This window comes from Eleutherodactylus coqui, chromosome 7 (assembly GCF_035609145.1).
Source record: "Eleutherodactylus coqui strain aEleCoq1 chromosome 7, aEleCoq1.hap1, whole genome shotgun sequence".
NCBI lineage: Eukaryota > Metazoa > Chordata > Amphibia > Anura > Eleutherodactylidae > Eleutherodactylus > Eleutherodactylus coqui.
Window position 1 is genome coordinate 37,821,836 of NC_089843.1, and position 14,189 is coordinate 37,836,024.

The window sequence follows — 14,189 nt, forward strand, 5'->3', positions numbered from 1 at the left end:
AACTCGATTACTATGTCAAAAGTTCGTAGAAGTATCGTAAGCACTTGCCTCTGGACAGCCACCTCACTTCGGTGTGTAGGAGTAGACATTTGAATTCTTCGTCATGGTCTTGACTAAGCTTGTGGAAAAGACGTTCGTTCAAAGAGTGCGCTTTTATCTTGTTAACAGCATTAATTACATAGCGCAGAGAATCATGCAATCTCTCACATGAATGTTTAGCAACATGATGCTGCCGATGGACACAGTGGACTGCCATTATGCCAGGTATAGCAGATCTTAAATGGGCTATAAATACGCAATATCGACCAATCATGGATGCAGCTCCGTGGGTTGCACAAGCAAGTACATTTCTTAAAGGGGTGTTTTTTTTTCTTGGAAAAATTCTTCCACTCTTTTGTAAATAGAGGAGCCTTTTGTGTTGGTGGTTACAAGTGTTTCCACAATAGTATATGATTTGACACATTGCGCTATTAATAAAGATATTTTATAGGAAGCAGGGAGGCCTTTGTCAGCATTAAGGTTATATTTACTAAACAGCTTGCCTACAGTGCCGCAGTTCTCAAAGTTTGACTTTAAATCTTGGAAAAATGAAATATTCCTACCCACTTTGAATGCATTTTTACAAGGTGATCACTCAGTCTCGAAGGCTTCATAGCTTCATTCAAAAGTGCCTTTTCACAAACGAGGCACAAGGGAAGTTGTCCGTTTGTAGGAGAAAGGATGAATCCATATTTGAAGTACTCATTTGAATATTTACGGCATTTCTTCTTCTCAGCCATTTTTATAAAGTATGCTTCAAGAATGCACTGCTTATGTCACTCTATCCTATAATAATGTATGACTTTTATAACTCCATGACTCCGCTACAGATCACATTGGATAACCTAAAGAACAACCTAACTCGCTGTATTCCATAATGCTGCTGATTGGCTGGAACTTTCAATTGTGTGGGTCTCGGGGAGTTGTAGTTTATATCAGTATTTTAAAAAAACGCTTGGCTTCCACTAGGACTACAACTCCCAGAGACCCACACAACTGAAAGTTTGAAGCGGTTCCAGCCAATCAGCGGCATTATGGAATACAGCGGGTTAGGTTGTGCTGTAGGTTATCCAGTGTTATGAAGTGTGATTGATCTGTAGCGGAGTCATGGAGTTATAAAGTCATACATTATATGATAGAGGCGTGCAGGCTACACACAACTTCCATTACATGTAAGTGATTCATATGGAAATAATTGCCTCGGTTTTGGTCTGTTTCAGATTTCAGTGATTGCTTTCAGACGGATTATCGACGAAAACCGAGATATCACTACTAATTTTTAGAAAAATGTAGTTACTAGACGAAAAAAATCAACAAAGCAAACACAGAACGGCCCCCTACGGCCCCCTTTATTTCCAACACCCCCCTGCCACCCCTTTTCGTTCCACCGCCCTTGTGAGAAGTAAAAATGCCTACCAGGGGGCAATAACGCCCACATTGAAAACCACTTGGTTAAAGGACAGCTGTCAACTTATTTTCAGCTGCTAAACCAGTAGCACAGCAAGAATGCTGATATAGGGGGCAGGCTACACATGCCTCCATCATCACACAGACTGCAGCAGTAACCCTGATGGCTATCAGCTGTTTCTGATGACCACCAGCAATGGCTAAAGTGGAAGCTAGCTTCGATTGCAGCCATTTAACTGTTTCAATACTGACCGTGGTGTCTAAGCAGCTAGCTTAAGGGAACTCCTCCAACGCTTCATCAGCCTCCTTCGATGTAATCATGAGTGCCAGTGTGTTGGCATGGCGCACATCCTAATGAAGGCTCCCACAGCTGTCATACATGGATGCATATTAAGCCCTACCTGTGGCAAGACTTAACAGACTGCCAGTAAAATTACAATATACTGCAATACTGAACTAATGTACAAGCAATCAAACGATCATAAGCCCAAGTCCTCTATGAGTACGAAAAGGAAAAAATATTAAGTTAAAAATCCCCATTTCTCAGTTTTCACGTAAAAAAAAATCAAACCCATAAAATAATTAACATAATTGTCGACTTATAGTCTAAAATATCAAAATATTGCAATATTTATCACAAACTTAAGAGAAAAATACACAATCCCATAATTGCCTTTTTTGGTTATCCTGCCACTCAAAAAAATAAGTAAGTAAAAAGCAATCAAAAAGTTGTAACTACCCCATAATGGTACCAATAAAAATGACTACCACCCCCCCCCCCCCACCCCCAACCGCAAAAAAAAAACAAGCCCACCCACCCCTATCAATGAAAAAATAAAATAATGGGGGGCAGAATATGATGACATCAGGCATTGTTTTTTAAGTTCTAAATTTTTAAGAAGTAGTAAAACATAATAAAAGACTATATAAATCTAGTTTCGTCATAATTGTACAGAATTTTCGTTTGATTTTACGTTTATTCTTATTCTATACTGTTTACATCTGGTTTGCATTATGTCATTCTAGCTTGTTTCAGGTTCTTCTTGCAGACCGTTGGACAACAATAACGATTCTAATGAAGACTGTCCCAGTAAACCAGGAGTGCTGCTGTCTGCACAAGGGTTTAGAGATGACACAGCTGGAAGTGGGGTGTCATCAGTAATGTCCTGTAGCCCTAAATTTGAAATAAGTGACTGTACAGAGAGCAATGATTCGATTAATATTAACAATCGGTCTTCTAGATCCATCACACGGGATACAGTTCCACCAGCAAGCACTCCTAACAACCGAAGCTTGCAGACAAGAGAAAGAAGAAGTCCGGAGGAGAATGACTTCTCGTTTGACTCGAAGTCCAACTCACGACGTCGTAGACCACTTGATCATTCATCAAAGCAGCCGGAGGAGAACAGCTTTGAAAGTAGAGATTTTAGTCATTATAGTCTTCATTTCAGCGAGAGTCCTGAAGAAGACCTCATGAAAGGCAATGACGATGTTTTGAGGAACATGCCAAGGAAAACCCCAAATACCAGTGAGCCAACTTATGAGAGCACACCGCAAAACTCTAGCAAAAAGGCAGAGGGAAGGGATCTCGAAAGAACAGTGTTAATTACAATCACAGTTGCTTCTGTTTGCCTTTCTTTATACCTCCTATGGAAAAGTCGACAAAACTAGATCTAACGGACTTAAGGGCCTTTAAACCTAAAGTACAAAGCATCTGCTAACGTCCCTCGTATGAATGTGTGGAAATGTTCCTGGTGTTGGAAGTTGTTGTTGGCGGTTCCTGGGACAGTAGTTATTACAAAAGAAAATATTTTTTTGGACTTTCTAACGCAAATCCAAAGGACTGTGTTTTCTACGATCACCCTCTCCCCTTCCTGAAATGGCTCCTCCTAGAAAACAGTTAAAATCCAACATGCTCATTTTTCTTACCCCTCTGGCATTCGGCACTGGTCAACTACACAAAAGCCCTCACACCTGTTAGATCACTGATGATTCCATAGCTGGTTTGATTGACTTTTATCTAATATGTATGCATGCAATGGTAAACGCTACGATCCTATGTTTTACTTTGCAACCATCCGAGAAAAATACATATCGGGCAAAACACATTGATATCTCATGCAATTTCCCATAAACTGTCCATATTACAAAAACCTCAATTTGCAGTCAACGTTCCAATCTTTACAGAAAGGGCCATTGTAATGCGTTTTAGATAAACTTTAGGTTTAAGATCCTTTTACATTGACAAATTTCAGGCTCAGGATGATCTGGCACTGTATTCCCACTGTCCTCACGGTGTTTCTGGTTGAAGATGATGTCACCAGATATCACGTGATCTCTGCAGCCAATCAGAGGCTGCAGCATCACAACCCATCCTGGCATCAGCGGCCACAACCTGGGTGCCATGATCCCAGGAGTTCATAAGGCTGATTTTGTGGCCTCTGATTAGCTTTAGCAGTCATGCAATATCATCTTCAACAACAAATTCCGTGGCCCCCCATGACAGCTCCAGGTTGTCGGCTACCTCAAATAGCTGACAGCAGGGAGCTGTCACGTCCTTAGCCCATGTGGCTTTAATCCCCAGAGCGAGCGTGTTTTTACAAACCTGGGGATTAAAGTCTACTAAAGCAGGACCTAAAAAGTCTATGGGGTGGTCACTAAGGGGTTAAGCAGCAAGGGGTAATTTGAGATGGTAGTCACAGTGGCTGTGATTGGTTTAGCAAGCGTTGGCTCTGATTTGTTGAGCCGCGGCGCTCGAGAGCAAATCACATCAAGCGCTTCCTGAAGGTGGGGTTTTTCAAACTTCTGAGGGAAAACTACAAGCAAGTCTGCCAGGGACCTGAGGTGGAGCCTAACAGTGCCTTTTAGGTGATGTTTTTTTTTTAGGCACCTAGGGCTTATCTTCGGGGTAGGGTTTATATTTCAACCCTCCCCCTGCACTCCACCAGAAAAATCCCAGCAAAAGAGTGCTACAAAGTCGTATGTAAGGAGAATTTGATTTGTTTACCAAGGAGAAGACAATCTCATATCTCGTGTAGAAAGCATGAGCCCTTAGGAGAAATACAAATCCCACCAGCCTGATGCGGTATCAAATGATTTCTAATTTATTCAAAGTTGAATGTGGTTTATATACCATAAATGACATCACAGGAAAAGTATATACCTCCAAGAATAATTAAAATACATGATAGGCTACAACTAAAATGTTTAACATAAGTTACACCTTTTAAGGTATAACTAGAATATACAATGAAACCCTATGATTTCAGTGAGAAGGAATGCAAGAGGGGGTCTGAGGGACTATCTTATCTTCTGTCTTATCTCGTATCACTCTCTGTATATAGAAATGGTTTCACTTAACCCCTTCACTTCTTATACTAGCAGCAGGCTATATCTTCCTAGTATACAATCCAATAGCAAAAACAATTAACTGACCTTGTAGCGACACAAAATTGTGATATCACCATGAGAAAACGCAGTGATATCACGCAGAGCACCGATGCGATATCGCTGTGATTTTCTTGCGGTGACATCGCTGTCGCCCGTGTGAAAGAGGCCATAATGACGTTAATGAACATCATTAACGTCCATAATGATCTGGTGGATAAAGAAAGGCTCAACTGTAGAAGGAATCTCTTTCAGGTCTTTGAAACAACTTTGCTCAACCTAGACGGGAGTCTTAGTGAAGAACACAAAAATACAACAAACAGTAGCAGGAATGTATCAACCTGAACACAAAAGTCTCTGCCACTACTAAATAATTCAACATCAAGGGCCCTCAGGATAACTAAAGGCCCTGCATAACGGGAGTCCTTTGCATAAACATTTATTTTGGACGCCACTAGGGTGGTTCATCTTCCTCCGAAGTTTCCACATGGGAGGGAAATCCAGTGACAGAGGCCATGGAACCAAATTAGCTCCCTCCACCCCGGATGAAGATGGAGACACTCTCCATGACGGATAAAGCGCCTCATCATGGAGCTTTATCATGATACACTAAATGAGGCCTTCTGGTGGACAGTTCTCCTGAACTACTGTCGACGGAGAAAATTCACATACATCGCCTTGGCTTTGGGATGACCGAGGCGCTGACTTACCTCCCTGACGGCCTTCCATTTAGCTACCGTGACATTCTGTTTGGCGTCGTTAAATATTTCCCCACACGTAGGGGAGAAGAAGGTTTGTTCACCTGCAAGCCTGCAGAAGTGGTTGGGCTTGCATCTTTAGTGGGGTCCAAGGGACTGACGGTGGCGGCAGGAGGATTGAGGCCTGGAGTGACAGGGATCTCCGCGGCAACATAGGGATCTGTGGGAGTAGTGGTGCCGATGAAAGTCGCTTACCTAGTCCCTTGTCTACTCCCAGGCCAGCAGCGCTATCAGCAGCGGCAGCTCCACTGCTAGCAGTGGGAACATCACAGTGCTCAGCGAGGGAACCACGGCCTCCAGAAGAGGCCTCAGGCTTGTCTGGTATCAGCGTAAGGATCTGGGGTTCGTCCCCAAAAGTCCAGCCAGATTGCTTTGAGGGGTAGTCGACAGGCCTCCACCGTGAAGACATCTTGCGATGAAAGGATAGCAGTCTTTGGTCGTGGAGGTGCGCAGGTGTTGTCTCCTCTCTGGCTGGGACAAGACGGAAATTGTCCAGCAGGGATTTGGCACTAGTAGAATGCAGGACTGCCCAGTGGTGGGGCTTAGCTAGATGTATTCTGTGCTTTCGCTGGCTTTTGTAGGAAGATGATGCAGAAGTTTCCCCGCGCTTGAGTGCCATTTTCTGAAGCTGTGGCGCAGTTACAATTTTTCACATTCTAGCCGCCATTCTGGATTTTGCTGATGCGGCAGTACAGTAGTAAACAGTTCTTAATCACAGTATGAAACACTGTAAAACACACTTTCTCTTGACTTTCTTTTCTTTCAATAAAGTTACTTTTCCAGACTTTCAGTAACACTGACATCCAGATTTTCAAGATGGCTGAATAAATACACTATTATTTTCCGGAATACGTTACTCTACTAGGCATTCAAACTCAGAGAATCCACAACCTTGTTCTTTCCTCCATAAGGCTCAGAGAGTTGATATGGAACTTGTCTTAGGTTCAGGGTCCGAGGACTGTTCACTCAGATGACTCCACTCTAGTGTAAAAGTAAACCGCATCAAAAATCGCATCCTGTGTGAATGCTGGTTTAAAGCGCGGAAGCTCATCCTGTTCGTGATGCCAAAATTTGGCTTCTATAACAACCCAGACCTAGGAGGTATTAAGCAGCGAGGGGAATTTGAGATGGCAGTCATGGTGGGTCTATTGCTCCTCCTGTTAAATGGCAAAAATGGGGTCTATTGGGCCTACCTAAGCCAGTAGTAAAAATAATAATTCAAATAAAATAAACAACAACAGCTGTTATGGCCTGCTACCCACGGAATCTGGTAGGGTAAAATGTTAGTTGTCGTGACGCCAGTCCGTAAATGGGTAAAGACCAATTCCAAGCAAAAATAATAAATATAAAAAGTGGAGAACTAAACAAAAAAGGGGGTAGTAGTCCTTTCACTCCTGTAGTGGTGTGTAGTACCTCAGTGCAGTTGTTGTAGGTGGTGGGAAGCACTTCAGGAAGCAGACTTTAGATGAAAACACAATTACAACTATATTAGGAGAGTTCTTTGTCGCAATAGCGGTTACACCATTCCCAGGGAAGATAGAGAAAGGGACTTTATTCCGCAGCACTCTCAGGTAATTTATTTATTACCCCCAGCAAGCTGGGTACTCATTTTACCGACCTTGGGAGGATGGAAGGCTGAGTCAACATTGAGCCGGCTACCTGAACCATGACCTTCAGGTTGTGAGTGAGAGCTTAGAACTGCATCTGCTGCCTTAACACTCTGTGCCACATGAGGTCCATTGCGGTGACATTATTTAGGTCACAGAATGCATGTGGATCATTCACTACAGATTCAGTTAGCTGACTTGAGCTATAAAGGGTTAACTGGGATTTGATTGCTGGCTTAACCTTGCTTGTTTCTGTTTCTCCCTCCTACTGACACTCTAAATTAAACTTGATTTTGTAATTACACTTTAGAGGTTTCCTTCCCACCGCACTGACTCTGGTAGATGTTTCCTGTGGAAGACTTCGTGAAGATGTTCTCCATGTAACTCCCTGGTCTCTATCTCTGGCTGTTTTCTCTCAGCTATCTCCAGAACTAAATTGGCTAACCCCGCCTACTCTCTATCTTTTATACCTATCCTATCCACCAATCCTGAGCTAGGGAAACCCTCTCTATCCAATCCCAGGCTAGCTATGGGTGACTGTGAGGTCTTTGAGTCTTATGCACAGTCATGCAGTGTTAGGTACACCGAAAGTTAACCCATTATTGACCATTTAAAGTCATACACATAGGTTAACATTATACACATTTACAAACATATATATACACACTTCACATTAAATAGCAATAGCAGTGCTGTGGGACCCGAACTCTGGGGTACTACACATACAAAAGGTTATTACTTTCCTGCAATAATATTATTTTGGATTTGAGACAAACAAAACAGAAAACAAAAACAGAAAACCAATCAGATAATAAGGTAACCGATTAAGGCAATCGTACTTAAAATGTTCTGTCACTGTTAGGCTGTCTGCACACAAACGGGTAGGTTTCCGCATACTTCTTTATCTGTACTGTGAGCCGCCATCTGTTCTAGTACAGATTTTTTTAAAAAATGTTTATTTTTCCCACACCGTCGCTAGGCAATGACGCGGAATGTCAATTGTGGATGGGCCGCGGGTCGGATGGCTTCCATTGACTTCAATGGAAGCCGTCCGTGCACCACTGCTACCACTGGCTATATCAGACACCCTCACCTGATGCCTGAGTGTGTGGTCTTTTGGTTCTGCTTAAGGTGCTATTTAAGTGTATTCAGACTCTCGGGTTCCTAATTTCGGCTAATCCTGACTTAATTCCCATCTCCGCTCCTGAGCACGGCTCCTTATACTTCTGTCTGCCGCTGACCCTGAACCCATTCTCTGTTTTCTGACCTCTGGCTTGCCCCTAGTTCTTAAAGCGGTACTCCAGTTACATTAAGTTATTCCCTATCCACAGGATAGACAATAACTAGCTGATCGGTGGGGGTCCAACTGCTGGGACCCCTACAGGTTGCGAAGAAAAATGGCGTGGCAGCGCACATGCTCAGCCACCACTCCATTCATTTCAAAGAGCATTCCGAAGATTGAACTCGACTATTTTCAGCACTAACATTGAAATTAATGGAGCGGTGGACGAGCATGCATATTGCCATTCCATTCATTTTGCCAGTCTCTTAGGGACATGGGCCCGCCGATCGGTGGGAGTCCTAGCGGTCAGACCTTTGCCGGTCAACTAGTTATCCCCTATCGTCCAGATAGAGATAACAATGTCATTGGTATAGCCCCCTTAAGTTGTGTTGCCTTCCTCTGACCTCGAATGTCTGACTACACTCCTGTTTACACACTCAGGTATCACAGCTTGGTATATAGCTGAGTCAACCACCACATTACTGGGACCACGTCTCAAGTAACAGCTTGGAGCCACAGTAGTAAAGTCCACATCCCAATTAGTAAGGTTAAAGCATGAAGACGGGGGGACCTTGGGTCTCACCTCTGGATTTGGCCCTATGCCAGTGAAAAATGTGTGGCACAGCAGGTCCACATCCACTGATCCTGATACAGCTGCTCTCCATTCTAAGCTCATAAATTGCACGGTCTTGGGCAAGAGACCCTCCTCAATGAAATCAATATCCCCTAAGAGGTTGACCTAATGAGGCTACCCTTGTAACGGTGTCTCGTGCCAAAACTATCAATGGCACAGGCATAAATTTGTGACAGAATACTTCTGCATTCGGCTGCTGTTGACCAAGATTGGCTTTACTCAGTGGAGAATGGGAAGGCCCATTATAATCTATGAACCGACCTGGTAGGTCACCATGGCCAACATTGTGGAAGACTGGAGTCACTGTAGTTGCTATGGTTTATTCGTAGTGCAACCCCAAAGAATGCAATGTCACATGACTTCATCCCGACTCTTAAGATCCCAACATGAATGACATTTTAGAGAGCAAATGGCTACTTAGGGGCAAAAAACACAATTGTTGCCAAGATGTAGCTTGAGTTTACTTAGCTGCAACCTGAAAGCTCTACCTAGACCCACCAATGATGGCAATACCTATATTGTGACCAAGATATGCCAGTCACAATTTGCAGGTACCCAATGGTTACGTCCTGTAAGCTCCACTGTTTTACTGTCAAGCATGCTCAGTGCCTTCACATTCTCTAATGACGTAGTTTGCACAGTCGGGAAATTAAAAAAGTTTGGTACGGTGTTAGCCAGTAGAGCAAAAGAAACCAGCAAGAGAAACAAAGTGATCTTGTAGATATGATTTTAATGGCTAACAAAAATACATGATGTTATAGCAAGCTTTCCAACTGCTCAGGGTCCTTTCTCAGGTTAGACCTTGAGAGGTTGGAAAGCTCGCTATAACATCATGTATTTTTGTTGGCCATTAATAGGTATCATATCTACAAGATTACTTGGTTTCTCTTGTTGGGAACGATCACAGCTGTGAATGCACACTCGTCAGTAACTGGCAGTGGAGCATTGTGGGAGATGTAGTTTTTGCACTCCCCGGCAGCCGTTTAAATAACAGTGTGGAAATCTGAAGCTGGCTGGAAAGGAGCGGCGGTGTAGTCGGCAAAAAAGTGCTGAAGTTCAGTTCGTTGATTAAGATGAATGGTTGGAATAATGACAAAAAGTGGAAACATTAGGGAGCTTCTGAAACTTTCGCCCAGTCTCCGGAATACCCCTTTAAATCCACTTTTTAGTTTCAGAACAAACTTCTGTCCCAGGCCTAGAAGGAGAGGAAGGTATATTATCTGCACTTGTTATCTGCCCTGTGCCCTCCCTACGTTCTGGCATTTCTAGGTCCCATTTACAACTGTCCAGGATGGTCAACAGTCTTCAAACCACCTAACTCTCCCAGTGCACTGCTCTCCGATTGGCAAGATCTGCTCACATGATCAACACTAGCCAGTCACAGAGTAGTGGACATATAAGGGGGAGTTTAAGGGGTTAACTCATGAAGCTCCACACAGCTCTATTTACTTGGGCTGTGTATGAGGGCTAACCCACACCCCCCAGGTCACATGTCAACGGCCATCTTGGCCAGATGGAGAAGTTTTAGAGCTGCATCACAAGTGTATGGGGAGAGAGTCAACAGCATCAACGGCCATGAAGTGGCAGAGGCCATTCATAGCAGCACAGCAGCAGTTTCCCCATGCTGGGGGGCTGTTAGGAGAGTGGCCAGTAGGGGATAGATCGTGTAGCAGGAAGGCCACAGAGACGTGGCAGCGGCCATTGAAAGTGGTGACCAGGGTGCTGTCCCCATGACGGGAGAGCAGCACAGTAATGTGTCTGGAAAAAGGACCCGATGACCAGGGACCAAACATGATGCAGCGTGGCATGGAAGGAGAGGGAGTCTCCTTTCCTGCAGGGGACTCCGTCCTTGAAGTAGATGACGGCGTCATGACCTAGGATCTGGATGCAGGAGCAAGCTGCTAGAGACCGGTCCAACGACAGTAGTATGCACACACTAAGGACAGCGACCACGACTGACGGATGGGACCCGGGGAGCGGCTCCTCAAAGGGACTTCAAAGCACGGGTTGCGATGTGTTAATAGTTACCAGTTAGTAATACTGGGTGCAGTATGGTGAGCGATGTGAAGGTTCATGATGCAAAGTGTAAGGGGGGCAGGAAGTGGCGATCCGCGCTAGTTTGAGTACTGGCGTCAAGGAGACTGTATGGAGATGATGATTGGCATCTAAGGGGTGTTCGTGTTCGCAGTGACGCCGAGCTTCAAAAAGTTGTGGTGTACTCTGACACCAATGGCTCATTAGGCTGCAAAAGTGAAGAGTGAAGTAGTGAAGTGCACTGTCGCCCTTGGAGAGGAGAAGAGATTTACCCTGCAGTGACTCCGCCCACTGCGCAATGTATGTTGGAGACGTGATATTTGTGTGCGACGTCCGGTTAATTATGCCACGTCCCCGCGCCCTCCGAGGAAGTGTAAGCGCCTAATCCTTCAGTGAAGCAGATTTTTATTAAAAAACCCTGCTGTCTCCGCCTCCATCTGTCATCGCCGCGCCATTGTGAACCTGTGTCGCAACATCGTCCCCGACCGATTACACACAGTGTGCATTAGGTAGATGGAAAATTACTACAGCCATCTTGGACAGCCAAAAACAGGGCCCAAAACCGGAGGGGTGGCAGAGAAGAACTGCTGGTAATACACCCCCGACAGTGCCGGAACCGGAGGGGTGGCAGAGAAGAACTGCTGGTAATACACCCCCGGACAGTGCCGGAACCGGAGGGGTGGCAAAGAAGAACTGCTGGTAATACACCCCCGACAGTGCCGGAAGCGGAGGGATGGCAGAGAAGAACTGCTGGTAATACACCCCCGACAGTGCCGGAACCGGAGGGGTGGCAGAGAAGAACTGCTGGTAATACACCCCGGACAGTGCCGGAACCGGAGGGGTGGCAGAGAAGAACTGCTGGTAATACACCCCCGACAGTGCCGGAACCGGAGGGGTGGCAGAGAAGAACTGCTGGTAATACACCCCCGACAGTGCCGGAACCGGAGGGGTGGCAGAGAAGAACTGCTGGTAATACACCCCGGACAGTGCCGGAACCGGAGGGGTGGCAGAGAAGAACTGCTGGTAATACACCCCCGACAGTGCCGGAACCGGAGGGGTGGCAGAGAAGAACTGCTGGTAATACACCCCCGACAGTGCCGGAACCGGAGGGGTGGCAGAGAAGAACTGCTGGTAATACACCCCCGACAGTGCCGGAACCGGAGGGGTGGCAGAGAAGAACTGCTGGTAATACACCCCCGACAGTGCCGGAACCGGAGGGGTGGCAGAGAAGAACTGCTGGTAATACACCCCCGACAGTGCCGGAACCGGAGGGGTGGCAGAGAAGAACTGCTGGTAATACACCCCCGACAGTGCCGGAACCGGAGGGGTGGCAGAGAAGAACTGCTGGTAATACACCCCCGACAGTGCCGGAACCGGAGGGGTGGCAGAGAAGAACTGCTGGTAATACACCCCCGACAGTGCCGGAACCGGAGGGGTGGCAGAGAAGAACTGCTGGTAATACACCCCCGACAGTGCCGGAACCGGAGGGGAGGCACAGAAGAACTGCTGGTAATACACCCCCGACAGTGCCGGAACCGGAGGGGTGGCAGAGAAGAACTGCTGGTAATACACCCCCGACAGTGCCGGAACCGGAGAGGAGGCAGAGAAGAACTGCTGGTAATACACCCCCGACAGTGCCGGAACCGGAGGAGTGGCAGAGAAGAACTGCTGGTAATACACCCCCGACAGTGCCGGAAGCGGAGGGGTGGCAGAGAAGAACTGCTGGTAATACACCCCCGACAGTGCTGGAAGCGGAGGGGTGGCAGAGAAGAACTGCTGGTAATACACCCCCGACAGTGCCGGAACCGGAGGGGTGGCAGAGAAGAACTGCAGGTAATACACCCCCGACAGTGCCGGAACCGGAGGGGTGGCAGAGAAGAACTGCTGGTAATACACCCCCGACGGTGCCGGAACCGGAGGGGAGGCAGAGAAGAACTGCTGGTAATACACCCCCGACGGTGCCGGAACCGGAGGGGTGACAGAGAAAAACTGCTGGTAATACACCTCCGACAGTGCCGGAACCGGAGAGGAGGCAGAGAAGAACTGCTGGTAATACACCCCCGACAGTGCCGGAACCGGAGGGGTGGCAGAGAAGAACTGCTGGTAATACACCCCCGACAGTGCCGGAACCGGAGGGGAGGCAGAGAAGAACTGCTGGTAATACACCCCCGACAGTGCTGGAACCGGAGGGGTGGCAGAGAAGAACTGCTGGTAATACACCCCCGACGGTGCGGGAACCGGAGGGGTGGCAGAGAAGAACTGCTGGTAATACACCCCCGACAGTGCGGGAACCGGAGGGGTGGCAGAGAAGAACTGCTGGTAATACACCCCCGACAGTGCCGGAACCGGAGGGGTGGCAGAGAAGATCTGCTGGTAATACACCCCCGACAGTGCCGGAACCGGAGGGGTGGCAGAGAAGAACTGCTGGTAATACACCCCCGACAGTGCCGGAACCGGAGGGGTGGCAGAGAAGAACTGCTGGTAATACACCCCCGACAGTGCCGGAACCGGAGGGGTGGCAGAGAAGAACTGCTGGTAATACACCCCCGACAGTGCACGAACTGGAGGGGTGGCAGAGAAGAACTGCTGGTAATACACCCCCGACAGTGCCGGAACCGGAGGGGTGGCAGAGAAGAAGTGCTGGTAATACACCCCCGACAGTGCCGGAACAGAAGGGGTGGCAGAGAAGAACTGCTGGTAATACACCCCCGACAGTGCCGGAACCGGAGGGGTGGCAGAGAAGAACTGCTGGTAATACACCCCCGACAGTGCCGGAACCGGAGGGGTGGCAGAGAAGAACTGCTGGTAATACACCCCGGACAGTGCCGGAACCGGAGGGGTGGCAGAGAAGAACTGCTGGTAATACACCCCCGACAGTGCCGGAACCGGAGGGGTGGCAGAGAAGAACTGCTGGTAATACACCCCCGACAGTGCCGGAACCGGAGGGGTGGCAGAGAAGAACTGCTGGTAATACACCCCCGACAGTGCCGGAACCAGAGGGGTGGCAGAGAAGAACTGCTGGTAATACACCCCCGACAGTG

The 14,189-nt window shown here is 47.1% G+C and overlaps 1 protein-coding gene across 1 annotated transcript in view; it reads left to right on the plus strand.

Moving 5' to 3' along the window:
• Positions 1-3,605, plus strand: part of MAVS (mitochondrial antiviral signaling protein) — a 39,365-nt gene extending 35,760 nt beyond the window's left edge. Inside the window, exon 9 of the mRNA XM_066572928.1 lies at positions 2,473-3,605. Coding sequence (XP_066429025.1) covers positions 2,473-3,117 — 645 coding nt within the window. The 3' untranslated portion in view covers positions 3,118-3,605. The remainder of the gene's footprint in view (positions 1-2,472) is intronic.
• Positions 3,606-14,189: the final 10,584 nt, after the last annotated feature.